We start from the raw sequence: 20,671 nt of genomic DNA on the forward strand, positions 1-20,671 counted from the left end.
GTTTCCAGGTTTTCTGCCCCAATCCAAAGCTTACGTGGATCCTGCTATAGGTAGGATCGCACACTACATTAAAGCAGTTAAAAAATCTGTTCTTGTTCCTGAACTCCACCCCTATGGAGATTATTTGGATACTGGCCTGTTTGAACCCCCATTTGCTTCCTGGGATGTTGGGGCCTTGCTGGAGGAATTCGATTTTGATTGGAAAGCTTTTTGCGATTTTTACATCGCAAAAAGCGAAGATGTCTTGAATGCTTGTCTTGACTCTATGTACCTTCTGATTGATTCCGATGAATGTGACAAGGATGATGTGGATCTGGTGATCTATGTATGGCAAACGATTTTGGATGAGTTGCACACACACCAACCAATTGATTCCAACAAAGAGACATCGTTGTCGGATGATTGTTCCTGCCTTTCTGGGGTAAAGCATGTGAGTCTTGACTTTGTGCAATCTGAAATGAATGAGTGTGCCGCTGTGGTTGATTCCTGTGCGAATCCTGAAGGATTCGCTCCTGACAGTGTGCAGTTTGAATCTGTGCGATCTGATGCCTGTTTCTCGGATGTTCCTGCAGATTGTGATCGGCATGAGTCTGCCGGTTTCCTCAAGGATGTGTGGGATCCTTTGTCATTTAGAAACAGATCTTTGAGATCTTCCGTCTGTGACCCTGCTATGGGGAAAGTTTCTCGACTGTGCAGCGTCAAAAGTAAAATTAATATGCCTAATAAAGCTTGTCCTGTTGATGTCACTATTTCTTCTGCAGATGAGTCTCTGTCTCACCCTGTTCACACCTGTAAGGGCCCGTTGCCTGGGGACAGTTGCTCCAGCGTTTCGGTCCTAGATGCCTTGCAGTCTGCTCCGCAGATCGCGGAGGTTTGCGCTATAGAAGCGTCAGTTTCACAACCTAAAGTGAATTTTGATTCGCAGGTTTTGCGTTCTGATTCCTCGGATTCGACATTGTTAGCCGAATCTAAGAGTGAGACAGCGCTTCGGTTTTGCGAATCTGATGCTGAACCCTCTTTGCCTTATTCAGAGACGCTTTCTCTGAACCTGCCCTGTACCATGAATAAAAACATGTTTTCCTTTCACACTGACGTTTGTGAGCCCCTTTCTTGCTCTGAGGAAAGTTCTGACTCTCCACCCTGTACTCTGGATGAGTCAACATTTCCTTGTACAATATCTCCTGCCCTGCCCCTAGAGGCTCGTCTAGGTATTGCTGCTATTTTTACTTGTTTTTCTGCAGTTTTGGAGTTACAAGCTAGTTTGACTGCCACACAGAATTCTGGGTACAGTGAGAATGAAGTTAGGGAGTCAGTGTGTGTTCCAGTAAATATACCTGTACATTCCCCTCATGATGATGAGATCCAGTCTCAGGTTATGGTGGAACCATTCCTGGGACATCTGCCCTGTCCACAAAATAAAGTTCCAGTTTTGCCCTGTAACATGGATAGTTCAGAATCCTTTTTAGAAAACTTGAAAAATGATGCTCCTGAGGTCTTGTTGGATGTTCTGGAGGTCTCCGAGTTCCTCCCAAAGGGTGCAGAACTTGTAGGAGGTGTCTCCTGCCCCCCAAGTTCTACTGAGGGGTTACCCTCTTCCGTAGGCATTGCTGCCTTGCTGGCTACCTTTTCAGCTCTGATGGAGCTTCACTCATATGTAGTCAAAGATGATATTATTGTCACAGAAATTTCTGAATTTGTATCCGAGTCTTCTTTTGGAAGTCCAGTGCCTGTGATCTCCACTCCTGATGATTCTCTGTCCGGTACTGGTTTTGGTCTTGTCGTGCTGGACTCTGAGGTTGGCAGTTTCCCGACATGTCCTGAGGGTTCTCCTGTGCTGGTGTACCCCAGTGTGCTCTGTGACCCAGAAAGCCCAAGTGTGTCTCGGTTACCAGCGTACTCAGATGCTTCCTCGGTGGAGACATGCTCTGATATGGCCTGCCTGCTTGCATGCCCAGAAGTGGTCCCTGAAAGTCTTGATCTTGATGGGTGTCCTAGTAATTCTGAATCCGGAATTGTCATTGGTTCCATGGGGGTTCTTGGTAATTCTCCATGTGAGCCTGGTGATTGTTCTGCCCTCTTGGGATCTCTGTGGAGCTTCAAAAGGTTCTGGGAGATTCCGGGAGAAATGTTGCTTGGTACACTGGATAAGATCAACGGTGGCTTTTGTGTTGTAAGGGACACTTCGAACAGGTATTGTGGCAGGTTTGGTATTTTCGGACGCTCCGTGGAAGGTGGTGGGTATTGTCTGGAGGGTGTCGATGGCTTCTTCTCTGGCGTTCACAGTCCTGATGGGTGTTATACTGAGACTGGTAGTACTGATGGGCATGTTTCGGTGGCTTCTGTTTCCGATGAGGTCGGTTTCGGGTGGACTGACTCTGGAATTGGACCTTGTCGGGCTGCCCCGACCTTCATGAGTCTTCAGTTTGAGTCTGTTGCTAATAGCAGTTTTGGGGGTCGTCTGGAATTCGACCCTGGAGGGGGGGGTACTGTGATGATTTGCTCAGCTGCCTGTGCAGACAGGCAGCCCTTTGACCATTGTGTAAGTTTGCATGCTGCAGGACTCTGGAAAGAAGAGTTTCTGTCAGTTTTGCAGCTTGTGCTTGCAGAGGAATTTGCATACGTTGTCATGCAAATTGCCTGGCCACATTCATTGGAGGCGTGTACTATAAGTACTATGTCTTTCCCACAATGCTTGGCTGGTCATTTCCCTTCCATGCTCAGTTCCTGATGGACACTGCTGGAGTGTCAGCCATTGCTATCTAGTATAGTTAATTCCTGGGGGTTGCTTTAGGCTCCCCTTCTAGCCCAGTCAGGTTGTATTATCTGTATTGCCTGTTCTGTCTTGTCTTGCCTGTTTGCCATTGTCCTGTCCCTATGGTGGTTGACAGGAAATGGTTCTGATCTATGTTCTTGGAGTATAGCTGGTGCAGCGGTTGCTGCCAGCTATCTCTTCTGTTCTGTTTCCTGGGATCGCGCTAGCTACTTTGTGCTAGCGCTGGGGATCCTTCTGTTCTGTTTCCTGGGATCGCGCTAGCTACTTTGTGCGAGCGCTGGGGATCCTTCTGTTCTGTCTTGTCGGTCGCGATTGCGCTGTCACCAACGGCGGTTGATAGCGAATCGTTCTGTCTTGCTGAGATCGCACTAGCCGCTAGCGTTAGCGGCTGTGGATCTTTCTGATCTGTGTTCCTGCTTGGATCACACTTGCTCTGGCGGAAGAGCGGTGGATCCTTCCTGCCTAGTTCTTGTTTTTCGTGTGTCTGTCTTGTCCGCTGCGCTTGCTACAGGCTCGGTGAGGTAACCGTTAAGCAAGCGCTCGCGTCCCCTGTTTCATGTTTGTCTGTTTATGGTTAGTTAGGCGTGCTTGTCTCTATTGTGCTTATCACGTGGAGATCGCGCATAACCGCGTGCACTGTTGCGAATGAGTGCGGTGTTCGCGGTTAGCTAGCGGTTGTTATTTTCCGTATCTCCTTATTGTATTTGCTGTGCCTTTGCTACCCTCGTATTCTATTCTGTTCTGCCTTGTGTCACGTCTCGCGATCGCACCTCTCGCGATCGCGTTCCTATTTCGTATCTGCTGTTGTGTGTGCGCGGTCGCGGAGTGGCGACTGGATTGGCGCACACACATACAACCTATCCCTTTTGCTCAATCTCATTCGCAATCGCCTCTCTTGCGATTGCGTTCTGCGCTTCGTACAATTCCTGTCTGGCACTTGTGGAGGTACAGAGGATTGGTTCCTCTGCACTCCCCAGCGCCATCTGCCGACAGGAATTTCCCTCTACAGGTGCATAGCACCTTTTGCTGGGTTCCTGCAAATTATACGCTTGTGGAGGATCTCCGCCGTGTCAGCGCACGCGTTGTGCGCTGATCACGGGGAAAGTTCCACAATCGTTACAGTTGGTTTTTGGAATCACCTATATTCTCTAGTAATTCCTCCCAGTCCTTAGGAGCCTTACTACATCAAGCTCATTGTTTAAGTCTATTAGTGCATTAAATGTACTCAGCCCTTCTGACTACACTGCCTATATTAAATTGCTATAAGAGATGCAGAGAGTGATACCTCTTGGAGGTAAGATAAACCTGGTAATCAAGATGTCTCTGTATTTCTTCACGGTGTCTTATGAATATGAATACTTTCTAATGTTATGCTAGCTCACTTTTAAAATGTTTTTACTTGTTTTTAAGGGACCTAAAGGTGAACCAGGATCTACTGGAGCACAAGGCCCGCCAGGAGGAATGGTATGGTATGGATTATGGAATATCATGATAAGTTATCTTTGAACTTTTGGAGTACAGTGGATAAACAATAAGGTCAGAAGGCTAATGAGACAATCTGGATACATTGAGGTGTATGCATTAAACTGCCTTAGGGCCCTTTTCCACCAGCGCGTTTGCGCTGGCTAAATCGCAAAACCGCAAACCGCTAGCGATTTTACAATCGCTACGGTTTGCTTTTTAACATAGGAATCGCGGTAGGTCATTTCCACTACCGCGAATTCGCTTTTGTCGGGAACGCGAACGCGCGGCGGAGCGATAATTGCCGCGATTTTGCTATGCAGTGCATAGCATAGCAAAATCGCGGCCGCAAACGTCGGGGGAATCGCCGGTTTTGCGATTCAGCAATCGCTAGCGTTCAGCGTGAACGCTAGCGATTGCAGGTGGAAAAGGGCCCTTAAAGTAAACCAGAGATTAAATAAAATAAAAGTTTTATACATACCTGGGGCTTCCTCTAGCCCCATCCTCATGGATCGCTCCTATGCCGCCGTCCTCAGTTTTCTCTGTTGACGGTACCGGGTCCCGTAAGTTCTGCCAGTCGTGGCCAGTCTGACGCAAGAGAATTGCACTCTCTACGTATCTCTCCGGGGCTGTAGAGGGCACACTTATCTTACATAGACTGGCCGCAACTGGCTGCAGTTCCGGGACCCAGTACCGGAGCTAGAGAATGCTGAGGATGGCGGCATGGGAGTGATCCATGTGGATGGGGCTGGAGGAAGCCCCAGGTATTTATAAAACTTTTATGGTATCTCGTTTCTGGTACACTTTAAGCAGAATTACAGTGAGTAGAGGGTAATACATTGCATGTAATATATTCCATTCTGCTCTACTCAGCGTGCGATAAGACTTTATGCACGGGTTTCTGCTTAAAGCAGCTCAGTGCATGGACCCCATTGTCCAAAACTTCTTGACTCACAGGGCTGGGTGTAGAGGACTGCTAATCTTTTGGTTCATAATGTTTTAACTTACATAGTTTAGCTGTACAGAAGGACCTGGAATAAACATCCTTAAAAAAAAAAACCTAAACAAAATAAGAAGCCCTCTATAGCGTAGTATGTTCAATTGGAAGGAGATCAAAAAAATAATGTAACTGAGGATGCTCACAAACCAGGGATTCCTCAATGCAACCACTGCAATCGCATGTGGAGAAGGCTCCTCCCGACTCTGGGATGGAAGTCTTCATAGTAGATATGGTCCGGTCAAACTGTTCGGTCAAACTCCAGAAAATTATAAAGTGTATAAAATATTTATAATGAGATATCAGCCCGCCAATGGCCATGAGGAACTAAGGACTGAGAGGAGGCACCCAAAAAAATATATAGTGATTAAAGACTGTTAAAAAAAGGTAAGTGTTGGCTTACCTTAAGATGACAACACCAATTAAGGAAAAGACAAAATAATGTACCAGGAAGCACATTGTTCCTGGTGTAGAATAATGTATTTTGTCTCCTTTATAATTGGTGTGGTCATCTTAAGGTAAGCTTTTCAAATGTTTTTTAATCATCTTATATTTTTTTGGAGTGCTTCTTTGCTTCCATTTCAAAGTATTTCAGCCATACCTTTTTAATTATGGATGGATTTGGAATACGTAATTTATGAAGCTGAATGATTTCAAGTTCCAGTTCTTTGGCTAGGTACACCACTTTGGCTATGATCACTGAGCAGGATAACATCATATCTTGCCCATACCACTGCACACCAGGAGCCTCAGACAGCTTCATTCAAAAGAATGGGGAATAGTTAATAGATGTGCAAGAGTCTCTGTTTATTTCCATGCAGCACTTAACATTGGTTGCATGCAGCCCTTAACATTTATTGAGAAAATTACCCATTAAACACTGTTCATTTTAAACCACATGTACACATGCATGCTCGGTGTATAAAAAGTGGAACTTTGCAAAAAATGTCATAAAAGTTTTCTAAAAAAAAAAAGATGTAGTCTTCTCAAACCTTAAAATCACCATTATGAATCATGCAGGTTTTTATAGCCAGAAGGTGTAGCCAGCAAGTGTTAAGCCCCACCCCTGAGCAGCACCACCTTGCATGGTTTTTAACACTAGGAATAAGGTTGCAAGTGGTTGTACAAAACCCACTTTCCCCTTAAAAACATATTGGGCTCGATTCACTAAGTGGTGCTAACCCAGTTAGAGACTTTAGGCGTGATAACCATTTTTATCATGCCTAAACTCAGTTTAGGCATGATAAGTTTAGGCATGCTAAGTTTAGGCATGCTAAGTTTAGGCATGCTAAGTTTAGATAAGTTTAGATCGCATGCAAAGTCCCGCACGCAAAGCAGCGCCATTAAACTCTATGCAAAGTGCACCAGACTTTGCTAGCGCAAAACTTTTGATCAGCTGTGCACTGCGGTGCTAACCCAGTTGGTGCTTAAACTTATCACGCCTAAAAACTTATCACACCTAAACTTATCATGCCTAAACTTATCACACCTAAACTTATCACACCTAAACTTATCATGCCTAAACAGAGTTTAGGCGTGATAAAGGGCTTTTCACCAGGGTGCTAACTGTTAGCACCGCTTTGTGAATCAGGCCCATTATTCCTAATTTTAAAGGGTTACCTGCAGTGCCCAGATGGAAGACGTATTAACAGAATAGGAGGCTTATAGTGATATCTGGTCAGCACCTTTTTTTTATTTTTTTATATAATTTATTGTAGAAGTAAGAATATTTCCATCTCTCATATTAATTCTAATACAACATGTCATCATATTCTCTTCTCCAATTTTCAAATTTGTAAAATACAAAATAAACAAAATAAACAAAAACAAAACAAAAGAAAGACCATTCATAATTTTTAGAATTTCTTCTTCAAGGATCTCCTCCTTTAATTACCATCCAAAGTACTACAAAAGTAAAAATAAAAATTATAATTATAATTACAGGAAGCTCCCTCCCTTACATCTCCACCATATCATCATACTCCTTAGTACCCTGAAATTCGCTTCAAATCTATCATGCTGCAAAGCAATCTGATTCTCCATGTTCTTTACCATATTAACCCTCTCAACCCATTCTTTAAGGGTTGGAGAGAACCCTGGCATCTCCACTTAACTGGGATTAAACTTTAAGTCATAGTCAGGAGCTGGGGAACAAAAGATCTCTTATATTTACCTATAGACATAGATGTTCCATGCAGCAATACCTTTACTGGGTCCCAGTCTCCACAATCTTCCCATAATTTCCCAATACAATCCAACACACCCTTCCAAAAACCCGTTATTACTGGGCACTCCCACACTAAATGCATTAAAGTCCCCTTTGCTCCACACCCCCTCCAACATCTATCACTCACCCCCTGAATTATTATTGCCAGCCTATCCAGTGTTCTATACCATCTTGTCAATAATTTAAAATTCATTTCCTTTATTCTAGAACTTATTGATGTAGCATGGGCCAAAATACATATTTTTCTTTTCAACCCATCATCTAGAGAGATGCCAGCGTCCTCCTCCCATCTACTCAAATATTTAGGAAATTCTCCCTCCCTCAATTTATTCAACTCTTTATATAAAAATGATATCAGAAGCATGGGAGAAGCCTCCTTTACAAACAATTTCTCAAATTCTGTTAATTCGGTACAAGTGGAAAGATTTCTCCCCTTCTCCACCAAAAAGTATTTTAATTGAGTATGTCTCCAAAAATCAAATGGAAACTGACCATATTCCTCACACAACCGGAATAAAGTTTTAATTTCACCATTATTTATAATATCTCTTAAGATTACACCTCCCCTCTCACCCCATGATCCAAAAAAAACCTTTTCTTCCCTGGCAAAAAAACGAGAATCCCCCCAAAGTAGTAATCAAGGAAATTCCCACAGACCAACCCCCCTTTTTATTAACAACATCCCACGCCTTACATATATTTTTAATCCAAGAGGGTGTCCATCTTGGTAGATCTCTAAACTTCCCTGGGAGCCAAAAACTTTTGCCAAATCCAATCCAACCAATTCCTTTTCAATATTTACCCACTTCTTATCTCTACCCCTATACATCCAATCAAAAATTCTTACCATTACACAAGCTCTATAATAAAGTTTCAAATCCGGATGCCCTAACCCCCCCCCCCCCTTTTCTTTAGGACGTACCAAAATCTCATATGCTAATCTTCAGGGCTTATTCTGCCAAACAAACCTGATAAGGGTTGATTTAAGCGACCTGAAAAAAAGCTGCAGGCACACAAGTTGAAAGCATGGACATACAAAACAGCAACCTGGACAAAATATTCATTTTAATAATGTCTATACACCCAAACCATGAAAAACCCCTTCCATTCCATCCCTCCAGATCTTTTTTAATTGAACTTAATAGTGGAAGATAATTTAGGGAGTACAACCTCGATAAATCACTAGGTAACATTATACCCAAATATTTAATAGCCTCTTTCCTAAAAGGAAATGAAAAATTACTTTCCACCAATCTCACAACCCCTGGTGTCAATGACACATTCAGTGCTTCAGATTTAGTCATAGTAATCTTGAAATTTAAAAAAGTACCATATCTCTCAATTTCCTTGACCAAATTCGGCAAAGACACCAGGGGTTCCAAAATATAAAATAAAATATCATCTGCAAAAGCCGACATCCTATGCTCCTCATCTCCAACTCTAACTCCATGGGCTTGATTCACAAAGCGGTGCTAACCTAGTTAGCACGCCTAAAGACTTTGGGCGTGTAAAGTAGGGTGCTAACTAGGTTAGCACTGTTTTGAAAATCAGTTCACGCGCAAAGTCCCGCGCGCAAAACTTTGCGCGCGCACGGCGTGCTGCGCGTGGAACGTCGCATCCTGGTGCACTCGATGCCCCTATAAGGTCGCATGGGGTGTGACGTTAAGGTCGCACCCCATGCGACCTTATAGGGGCTTCGGGTGAGCCTTTTTGCGCGCACCGCGCTGTGCACGCGCAAAGTTTTGCACGTGGGACTTTGCGCGCGAGTGTTAATTATCACGCCCAATAAGGGGCTTTTCACAAGCGTGCTAACACTTAGCACTGCTTTGTGAATCAAGCCCCATGAATATTCACAGACCTCCTAACTGTGCACAAAAAATACTTCCAAAGTCAAAATAAAAATAACCGGTGACAAAGGGCCTCCCAGTCTCGTTCCATTCGACAAGGAGAAGGCATCCGACCACAGGGCTCCATTCGCTCTAACCCTTGCAGTTGGGCCCGAATAAAGTGCACCCACCCATTTCAACATGTTCTCGCCTAATCCCACATATCTTAAAATAGACATAATGAAATCCCAAATCACCCTATCGAATGCCTTCTCTGCATCAGTTGATAGTACCATCATAGGAACCTTCTTCATCAAAGACCACTTAAATAGTGCCATCGCTTTTGCAACATTATTCCTCCCTTCCCTCCCTGGCACAAAACCTACTTGATCTCCCTTAACCACTAATCCCAACCATGGCTTAATTCTCTCAACTAAAATGTTTGCAAACATTTTTATATCTAAGTTCAATAATGATATAGGCCTGTAACTTTGACATAAAGCCGGATCTTTTCCACTCTTATGTATGACTGTTATATGGGCTTCCAACATATCCCTGGGCACTACTTTACCATCTTTAAGGAAATAAAAAAATCTACACATAGGAGGTACTAACACATCACTGAAATTGATGTAAATTATTGTTTTGAAAAACCATCGGGACCTGGTGACTTACACACCTTCATAGCCTTTAACATAGCTAACACCTCCTCCTCACTTATCTCTTTTTCCATTATATCCCTATTTTCCTGTAATATTTTGACCATTTCAGATTCCTCTAAATATTTCCACATCCCCTTATCAAAATCCCCAGATCTATTTTTTGGAAGACCCTACAATGAGGAATAATATCCCTTAAAAACATTCGCTATTTTGTGTGCCTGCAGCTCAACGACCCCCCCCCCCCTCCATTATTCTTAATCGTAGGAATATACACACTTTTCCTTTGTCCTTTTAATGCCCTTGCCAACCATTTCCTGCTCTTATTGGCATGTTCAAACCATTTGGCAGAATAAATTCTATTTTTCTCCCTCAATCTGCCCTCTAATAATTCTGACAATTTATTTCTAGCACTATTCAATTCATCTAAGGCCTTCTGATCTAATGACCCCTTATGCGCTAATTCCAATTTTCATATTTCCAATAACAATTCCGTAATTTTACCATTAAATTATTTCTTTTTCTTGGCTCCAAAGGAAATAAAGACCCCCATTACCACTGCCTTATGGGCGGACCATACTATGCCCTTGTCCATACCATCCAACTCATTGTAGCACCTTAAAGGAGTACTATCGATTGAAACGACTTTTTTTTTTAATACTGTATATTAGTGTACACATTACCACTAGTGCTAGGGGCACTTTATTTATTCACCCAGGTCTCTCTCTCACTATCCCTGCTTAAAAATTCATTTCTCACACAGCTCATAGTAGTTTGGGTCACCCTGAGCTGCTTGGTTACTCTGTCACACAGCTCACAAATATATTTCAGTGTCACTCACAGCATGCAGCAGACATGAGGAGAAATAGGCTGATCTGAGGTGGTAACAGGTAACTAAATGAGCTGGAATATTGCTGGAATATAACTAGCTATACCACGACTCTGTGTTTACACTCAGACTGGCTGCCTGCTTGAGGAGATTCACTCCAGGCTGCATCCACTTTACAAGCTGCTGAGAGGGGCAGACCACTGTCTACAATTAGCATTATTAGTATCTTTATCAGTCAAGAGAAGCAAAGATAATAAACACACATTGCTAGAATCTTTAACCCCTTACCACCATATCAATAAGATTCTTTCAGCAAGGTAATAATTAAACTATAAACTGAGGAGTTGATAGCAACTCCCCTGTGCAGACATGGGCTTAGCCCTCTGGGAGCCCTCAGCATATAGATACATTTGTATCAAACACTGACGGCCAAAACTGACGGAGGATTTTACAGCTGAGAGGAACAGCTGTGTGAGGAATCAAATTGCTCCTAGTACTTGTCCTAATGTGTGCTACAACATACAGCATTTAAAAATAAATGCATACATCGATAGTATTCCTTTAACTATAAGGGGACCAAATAATGATGTCCAACCAGGAAAATAGGTAAAATGTGTCATGTCTCAACACAATAGTAAAACAAAACAAAACAAAAAAACATATATAAAAAACACACACTAAGAAAAATAGTTTAATGAAATAGAGTGCATATGCCTGGTTTTCAAACTATATTATTAAATTATTATTATTAAAATTATTAAAAAGTGTTTCTGAGCACTTTGATTGGGGTACAGTGCTGGAAAAATTCAGCTGAGAGAGGAACGGGAGATAGATGTAGTTTGGACAATTTAGACAAAAGGTAAATGTGGGCATGCCACAAAGTGACACATCAAGCAAGCGATAGCCATATGAAGCAGGGATAGTGAAAGAGATGGAGAGAAAACCATAGGTCACACAGGAAGTGAAAGGAAGCTACATTGCAGGTGTGAAATGCTGTGACCCCTGGTGGTGTCACAGGAATTCAGTGACATTGGCCATGGGAAAGGAACAGCTACGTGGAAGGAGAGATGTGAAAGAGACGGTGAGACAAACACATGGAGGAGGGGTGGTGACTCAGAGGGAGTGTACCACATGGAGAGGAGAGGAAGCCCATGACACACACACACACACCGGCACAAATGCACACATACAGACACACATGCACACACACACAGACACATGTGCACACACATGCACAAGCACATGGAAAGGGGGAGAGAAATGCACACTTGGAGGTTGAATATATACAGAGCTATCAGTTAATGAAAGTTACTATTTAGTCAGACAGACACACATACAGTAAAAGGGAGGGAGATTTGCACAGGAACAAGCAATTCAGATCACTCCAGGGAGGGGGTGAACTTGCAGATTACCTTGCTTCATGGAGGGGGAGGAGGAAACTTCACTCTAGCAGACTAGCCACTTTGCTGAGCATCTCGCCCTGTGCAAACACACACTCTGCAGGAGATCATCTCCTGACTGGCAGGCACAGATGCGGGCATTCAGACAAGTGAGCTGAATAAGCGATGAGTCATCAGCTCTGATGACTCTTTAATACTTTCTGCAAGCACTGCTGCTTTTGCATGCTTGGTTTCCGACTCTCTGGGACACAGGACTCTAAGCTACAGCCATCGCGGGGTAGGAAGGGGGGGTAAGTTTTGGGTAAAGGTAACCTCTCCCTACCTACGCCTCTGACTTTGAACTTTACATTTTATTTATTATTGGCTTAATCTAAGTAAAGCACCTGTGGGAAATACCCACCAACAGGGTTCCTTATCAGAACTACAGTGGGCTGCTGCAGGGATGGATGGCATGTGGAAAGCTTACATGAGAATACTAGAAGAATAGAAGAAAGGAAGGCAGGAAACAGAAGAAAGGAACTTAAAAATAAAAACAGCAGATCAAAGAAGTATAAAGATTTTTTACAAAGGACAGACTAAATAGCAGTATACAGAAGAACAGTACTGCCTAAAAGTTTACAGTAGAAAAATATAGACTACGAATGAAAGGAGTATAGCAGAGAGAGAATGAATGTTACAGATAAACACAGAAGCGTCCAGGTTAAAAAAAGAGGCAAAATGTATTTTTAATTTACCAATTAAGAAAATATTTCGTTTACTTTTAAATTGACACACTTAATTATTATAAATAGGTGGGGGTCAAAAATGTACCTCATCTACCTCTTTCCTGCAAGGGATCAGACATCTGGTGGTCTCCTTACCCATTAAGTGAGCCCTCAGATTCCACCAAAAGCCCCAGAGCTTACATTCACATATATAGGGGATGTTCTTTCCATATCTTCAACCACAAGATGGACAATAACATTGTACAAGGGCTATTTGCAAAAAAAAGGAGGAGGCTGTGTCAGATTGTCTCCCAATGTTATGAGTGATGTGGATTGTTATTGGTCAGGGGTGGAGCCCAACATCTTTAGGCTCCTCAATGACTCGGTTTAGTAACCTGCATGTTGGGAAAGGGTTAGAAGTGTTTGGAGAAATTCCTACGGAAATTATTTAATATAAAAAATTAAAGTCCAAACATTTGCATATTTGATTTATAAACATTTCCCATGTCAAGGCAGGCAGTCAAACACCACACCATAGCTGGTGTTCACTTTATTAGTAGTCTGTCTCTGGCAGCGCATATAGTTTTTGCTTAATAAATATGCATGCAATCCTTTACATTTCTTTAGTAAATTACCTACCCTGATTTTTTAAACAAAGCACTTTAGGAAACAAGTATTATAGGAAAAGTGGAAACTGTGTATACTTTATAGATGTTTTTTAAATGTAGGAGAGACCTATTGATAAGTATATAATGTGTTGTGTTTTCACATTTTTGCATTGTTTCTTTTTATATTTTGTAACAGGGACTCCCAGGAGAGCATGGGATTCCTGGCAAACAGGGTGACAAGGGGGAGAAGGTAAAGTTGCTTTAACTGTTTTGGAAGCCGTTCATACTGTTCAGAATTATATTTTTCAAAACATCTACGGGAAATGATTTTCATCTTTTGTGATTCATTCTCAGCACTTAAATGCTATAATGAGATGTAAAAAGTTGGGCTATCTCTGACTAAGCTGTAATTAGTATTATGATACACAGTAAAAGTTAGGTGGCTGTTGTTGCTAAGAAGAGTTTGTCATCTTTTTTTGACGTACAACACCCACTTAGGTTATTATTATACCACGCAACTGCATTTACTGATTATAGTATATGATTCTTTCCTGGTCACATTACTGTTCATTGCAGAAATTAATTATTTATTTTGTGGAAAAATACTTCCTAATCCTATTTCCAAATGTGATCATGTTCTCAGCACAATACACTAGGCAGTGGCGTAGCTAAGGAGCTATGGGACCCGGTGTGAGTTTTACATGGCTCCCCCCCCCCAAGCACTCTATACATAACAATTGCTTCGGTGCATCAAAACCTGCCAAGGACAACACAGTGTCAGAGGTGCAAGAAGGGGATGGGGAACAGCTTGTTCATGATTATTATCATTCAAAGCATTTATAGAAGAGATTATTGCAAGCACATGACCAATAAAGAGCTAATACTGCAGTTGAGGGAGGGCCCTATGGCGCCCTTCTGGCCCAAGGGCCCCAGTGTGTTCGAGACCCCTGCAACCCCTATTGCTTCGCCCCTGACACTAGGAATTACCGGTATGTGCATGGCACAAACAAATTAATAATTTAATGTGCCTAAATGAATTAAAATACTGTAGTTGGTTTACATACACCAATGTTTGTATGTTATCCATTTGAAATGAGTACTTCAGTCTCTCAAATCCTTGGACAGAATAAGCATAAGTTCATGAACGTATTCAAGTGATTGGAAATTGGTGTAAATATTAGTATTGGATTAATGGTAAACTGTGAATTGTAGTACATTTTTATTTTTCTTTTGTACAATTTTTATTTTAGTTGTTGTTTGACTTACACACAATAAATACACACAGAGACATGCCTGGATAAATTGAAAATGCTAGCTAATCACAATTTTCTCAGAATACAGCCAACCTGTTACCTATTTTGCTCTATTTGTAGATCTAATACCCTTGCTTCTGGTATCTTGTTCTTCCTGCGGAGCAACCAAGGCTATTGGAAACCTTCTTTAATAATAAGGGAATCCCCACACCCTCCCAGTGTTATGGGTAAAAGGGGTTGATTTTGATCTCCTACCTATTTACCATAAGGGCTCAGTAAACCAAAGAAAAAATAAAAACATGAAAATACTTTTTTTTTTTAGTAGCAAACTTCAAGGACCGGCACCACACTGAAAGATGTCAGCTCAATTACTTTATTCTAATTGCAAAATCATGACAGCAACGACATACACTGTTTCGGCCTCACACGGCCTTTATCAAGTTGCTCAAAGGTCATAAAAGTATATTTTTTAGTAAAATTAATACATTTTGCTTAAATTGTTCCTGTACAGAAAAAAAGCCCCTACAGGAGGAGGAAGGCACTGGATCCTGGAGAGTCTTTCCCTGTCCTGCACCACTGGCCGGTTCCAGCACTGAGAATCCTTGATGCTTGTTGACAGCTCGTGCATGCGCAGTGGCATAGACCCACTCGGACTCTGGCAGAAAGGCCAAGCTTGATCAGGTCTGTGCATCTGCACATGCGCAAGCCACCTGCACAGTAGCATGGATCCAATCAGGCTCAGCTTTTTGGGTCCTCGCTACTCTGCATGCACAAGCTGTTGACAAGCAATTTTTCGGGGGTCTCAGTGCCAGAACGGGCTGGTCGTGGAGAACGGGGAAGCCGCTCCGGTATCCAGAGTCTTCCCCCTCCCTAGGCAAATATCCTGTAGGGGCAGTGCTGCAACTCTTCTGGAGCCTCATCGCTGGACTAGCCTGGCTGAGGCTGATGGGGAAAAACGGCTTTTAAACTCAGAAAAATTATAATTTAAAAAACATTTTTCCTTTGCATTTTCAAAATCAATTATCTCAAAAACCAAAAAGGTCTTTTTGAAAAATGTGTTTTTGTCTTATTCCCTTTATTACCCTTAACATACGCAGCAAATTGGTGACAATAGCATGTATTGGGAATAGCAGTATATTTTCTGTTCTTTTTCTGTATACGTCTATCTTCTTCTTCTTCTCTAATACTATCTTCTTCTTCTCTCTCTTCGAATATTTTGGCAATGCTACATAAATAATTTTGCTTACTGAATAATTCCTAGTAATAACATTAAAGTGATCACATCACAATACTGATCAAAAATAGATGAGAACATTTTCTGGCTTATGTTCTAGTTGCAAAGTGTATGTTCCTGAAAAACACTTTGAAAACAAACTTATATCCTCCGAGTGTTCATTGATGACTTTATATTTTCTTTTCATAAATTTAGTAGCGATTAGTGGAATGTATCCCTTCATTAAGAAAGTTAACATGTAGACTAACAGCATGACATCCTCACTGTTGTAGTATATCACACTTCCATTAGCATAAATTATGTTTTATTTGTTTCAAAGGGAGAATCTGGTGGCATCATAGGTCCTCCTGGCCTTCCCGGGCCGAAAGGAGATCCAGGACCCCCTGGGCTTGGCTTACCGGGAGATGAGGCAAGTATATATTAACATTTTTAGTGGCATAAATTGTAATAACTATTTTGAAATTGTTGCTACTACAGAATATCAATAGCAATAAGCTTTTCTGTATTACCCTTATAATTAAATATCATTAAAAATATCTAAGAAGATGCACTTCAATTTATAGCAGAATTTTGCCTTCTTTAAACAGAAGGCATTTGCGATTATTCAGGTTGGAGTGAGCAACTGAGGTATCCCACAGTGCATGCTGAATATGCAAATAATCCCTGTGTTGTTCCAAATGGCTAAACACACCTCCAGAACCGCTGGATGCAAGGATGTATCAGCTTGTTAATATTACAGAGCCACACTAATCCAACATGCATACAGACAGGTATGGACTGAAAACATTCTGAAACAGTCTATATGCATGTTTGCTTGTATTATAAAATTTTTGATAATGACGATGAATTATGATTTTGTGCCACCCCTAATTTTTCGTAATGACGCTAAATTACTGAATTATGAATAAACACAAAATTATGATTTAACATGAAATAACAACACAACATAATGATTTACGAAATTATAAAATTATGAATTACACATTTTCTGATAATTACGATTTTATGCCATATCGTAATTCAAAAAACAGGAAATATCGGCTCATCACCGAACCATTGCAGTGGTCCATATTAAAGTAAAAACTCCACTTAGTTTAAAAATACACATTTATTGAGAATTCCATGTTCAGAATTGCAGCCAGTTGTGCACATTTTCTATAGGTTAAAGTCACTGTGTGAGGTTTCAGGATTAAAATCACAAACAATGGTTCACACAAACTCTCTCACTGGCTGGGGCCCCCAAACCACCATGCGATACCCAAAAGGAAGTGTAGGTGGGCCCTGGACCTCTCACCCCCAGGGAATTCACCACCACTGCCTCTGAACTGACTGCTACAAAACACACAATTTGCTCACTCCCAGCTAAAGCAATTTCCTACCTTTATTTGGTCAGCAGGCGCCAGTCAGCCAATCAGGTGTACTGTCATACACCCTTTGCCTGCCGTACCAAATTTAGCAGGAATTGCATAAATTAGGTAGCATTCAGGTGGGAGGCTTTGGTTGGACGTAATCGTAGATTACATATTTTACAGGGATGCCCCATGTAGGCACATCTCCCACACGATCCCTTCCCTAACCACTCACCTGTCAATTGTATCCTGGAAGCTGCAAAAAAAACCACAGGTGAGTGGTTAGGGAGGGGACCGTGTGGGAGATGCTGTAAAAGATGTAATCTATGATTACGTCCAACTGAAGCCTCCCACCTGAATGCTACCTAATTTATGCAATTTCTGCTAGATTTGGTACGGCAGGCAAAGGGTGTATGACAGTACACCTGATTGGCTGACTGGCACCTGCTGACCAAATAAAGGTAAGAAATTGCTTTAGCTGGGAGTGAGCAAATTGTGTGTTTTGAGGTTTCAGGATGACAGCTGCTCAGGTTACACTCACAATTAGGCAGAGCAAGCCACACCCACCTAAACTGAAATGAAACAAAGATAGCTGAATTATTGCTTCTATGGGAGACAATATGTACACATGTATAATATTTATTCATTAGGTCACTTTGTTGAATTAAAAAAATAAATAAAGCTGTGTTTAAAGCTCCAGTCTAATTGAGGTCAAACCATTTATTTATTTTCACTGTATGTAATAATTTTTGTACTTTAACTTGTTGTGTTCCCTTCCAGTTTGCTATGTAGTAATTATTACTGCCATGGTATTATTATTTTTTTTTCTTACAACATTCGTTTTCAATTCCTTTGAATGTTTTTTTTTTTAGTATGATAATTTGAACACTTCCTTCTCACAAATATGTATTTGAAGTTCCTTTCAAATGCTAGAAGGTATTACAAATGTGATAAGTGCCTTACTGATCCTTTTGGACAATGAATTGTATCTTTGCTATCTACCAAGGCTTACATGAAAAAGAAAAATGTGTATTTTGACATTTGCTTTCATGCTTTCACTTGAGAAAGTTTTACAGTTATGTCAGTATGCACCTGCTAACACTACACTTCTGTATTAATGCAATGCATTATGGGGAAAATGTAAGATGAAAACCATTCATTATAGGGAAAAACTGTGAGCATGGCTTATCAAGATAAGTAAAAAGAATACTAAAGTAAAGTGTACCAGCTACAGAGAGTAACAAATTAGGCTTTAGTTTTCTATCCCTGCTTGTCAAAGCCTACTCAAAAATATTAACTGTAAACATGAATGTGTAGTATGCTATTGAAGTAGAGAGCCATACGCATTTCTATTCAGGGGTAGATTCTGAAAAGAAAGACTTAGTTGACTTATTGAATTCTGTTTATTGATTGTGACTTCATAATTTTTTTTATTAGTTTCCTATTCATTTCTCTACTGCATTTTCATATCAATGTTATAATACAAGGAGTTTTAAAAAGTGCAAATAGAAATCATGGATCAGCATGGAAATATAGGGCATATTAGCATAATGTAATGGTAAATGATCCTTATTTTTATATACTTTCTGCTTCTGCTTGATCAGCTTCTTATGTCTACATTGTATTAATATTAGGGACCCTCTGGAGAACTAGGTGCTCCTGGTCCGCGTGGTCCAAAGGTATGTTTTATTCTACTCTTCTCATTTTGTCCTGATAGCATTCTGAAATGTAAACCTTAAAGAGAACCCGAGGTGTGTTTGAAGAATGTGATCTGCATACAGAGGCTGGATCTGCCTATACAGCCCAGCCTCTGTTGGTATTCCAAACCCCCCTAATGTCCCCCTGCACTCTGCAATGAGACATAGATCACAGCCGTGCTGTGTGTACTGTGTTACATCTGTAGTGTCAGTCTCGGCTGCTCCCCCGACTCCTGCTGAGCTCCGGTCCCTGCCCTGTCCCTTCCCTCTAATCAGCGGGGAGGGAAGAGAGGCAGGCGGGGATCGGAGTTCTGCAAGAGGCGGGGAGAGCAGCAGACTGACACTATAGAGAAAAACACAGCCCACTGCAACACGCTGTGTGTCGACAGCATGGCTGTGATTTATGAGGGATTGCAGAGTGCAGGGGGACCTTAGGGGGGTTTGGGATACCAACAGAGGCTGGGCTGTATAGGCAGATCCAGTCTCACTATGCAGATCACATTCTTCAAACACACCTCGGGTTCTCTTTAAACAAGAATTCCACAAGTGTCATTAGACATGTCATCAAAAAGGAATAGCAGTATTATTATTATTTATTATAATAATTATTATTAGTAATAATATTATTATTTAGTAATTTCATTTAAATGCATACCTTATTTATTTACATTTTCCTCTTCAAACTTTGTTAGCATATGGGTAGTAGTAGAATCGGTATTATGGGGTGATATTGACAGCTAAGGAGTTTCCCTTGGGGGGATGGCTTCCTTCTCTCACCTAGTGCTCTGCATGCTCTGTAGATGCAAAAACAGACTGTATACAAGCAACAAGAGAAAAGTAGAATCCAAAAAAAAAAGGAAAAAAAAATCAACTTTCACAAAGAGTTAGCAAAAGTCGAATATGTACTTATAGTTACAAACAGACATGCTGAGAAGCACCAGAATAGTATCCCCTCCCCCCACCCCCATGTGGCTAGGGAATCAGTAAGTGAGCAAAAAACAAGGATGTATGTAGGAAGTGGTTACCTCCTCCCTAGCTTCTGCTTCCTGGTTAAGGATTTATAGGCCTTTAGGTAGAATGTCCTCCTTACAAAGTACTTATCATCTTATTCCATACTCCCTGAGTTATCTCTGCCCACACAGTGAAATAAATGAATGATAAAAATAGATAAGATAGTTTGTAGCTAAAATGTATTTGTTTTTAAGGCCAATGTTTTTGGCTCTTGTTAGATACTTGTTAAAATTGAATTTGCCTCTTGCTTTTCCTACGAGATAAACAGAGGAACACCAAGAGCCCCAATAGTGTAGTATGTATTGACAAAGGGGGTAATGACAAAGAGTAATAGTTGTTTTACTCACAAACATGGGTCACCAATAGGCAACCACTGTAAAGGCAGGTGGGGAGATTATCCTGACCCCACTTAGGAATAAGAAGTCGCTCTCTGTAGATAGTAGAAAGGGTCGCAACCCTCCACCAAGGGTGGATACAATATTATATAAGAGAGAACAGAGGCGCCAAAAGGACAAAAGGGGGTTTTAAAGGAGCTTAAAAGCCAAAACTTGGTAATTAGAGGAGGCAGTGGTGGACTTACCCCCTCCAAGCAGACACAACACGACTGTACATTCAGTCTATTTATTAACGAACTCCAGATAAA

The 20,671-nt window shown here is 41.3% G+C and overlaps 1 protein-coding gene across 6 annotated transcripts in view; it reads left to right on the forward strand.

Annotated features, from left to right (window-relative positions):
• COL19A1 (collagen type XIX alpha 1 chain) overlaps positions 1 to 20,671 on the forward strand; it is a 1,086,226-nt gene that overhangs the window by 706,284 nt on the left and 359,271 nt on the right. For all 6 annotated transcript variants that reach the window (XM_068281448.1, XM_068281450.1, XM_068281452.1 and 3 more), the window contains exons 24-27: positions 4,184 to 4,237; positions 13,681 to 13,734; positions 16,291 to 16,380; positions 18,955 to 18,999. In XM_068281448.1, the coding sequence (XP_068137549.1) occupies positions 4,184 to 4,237; positions 13,681 to 13,734; positions 16,291 to 16,380; positions 18,955 to 18,999 (243 nt within the window). The remainder of the gene's footprint in view (positions 1 to 4,183; positions 4,238 to 13,680; positions 13,735 to 16,290; positions 16,381 to 18,954; positions 19,000 to 20,671) is intronic.

This window comes from Hyperolius riggenbachi, chromosome 4 (assembly GCF_040937935.1).
Source record: "Hyperolius riggenbachi isolate aHypRig1 chromosome 4, aHypRig1.pri, whole genome shotgun sequence".
In the NCBI taxonomy this organism is placed as follows: Eukaryota; Metazoa; Chordata; class Amphibia; order Anura; family Hyperoliidae; genus Hyperolius; species Hyperolius riggenbachi.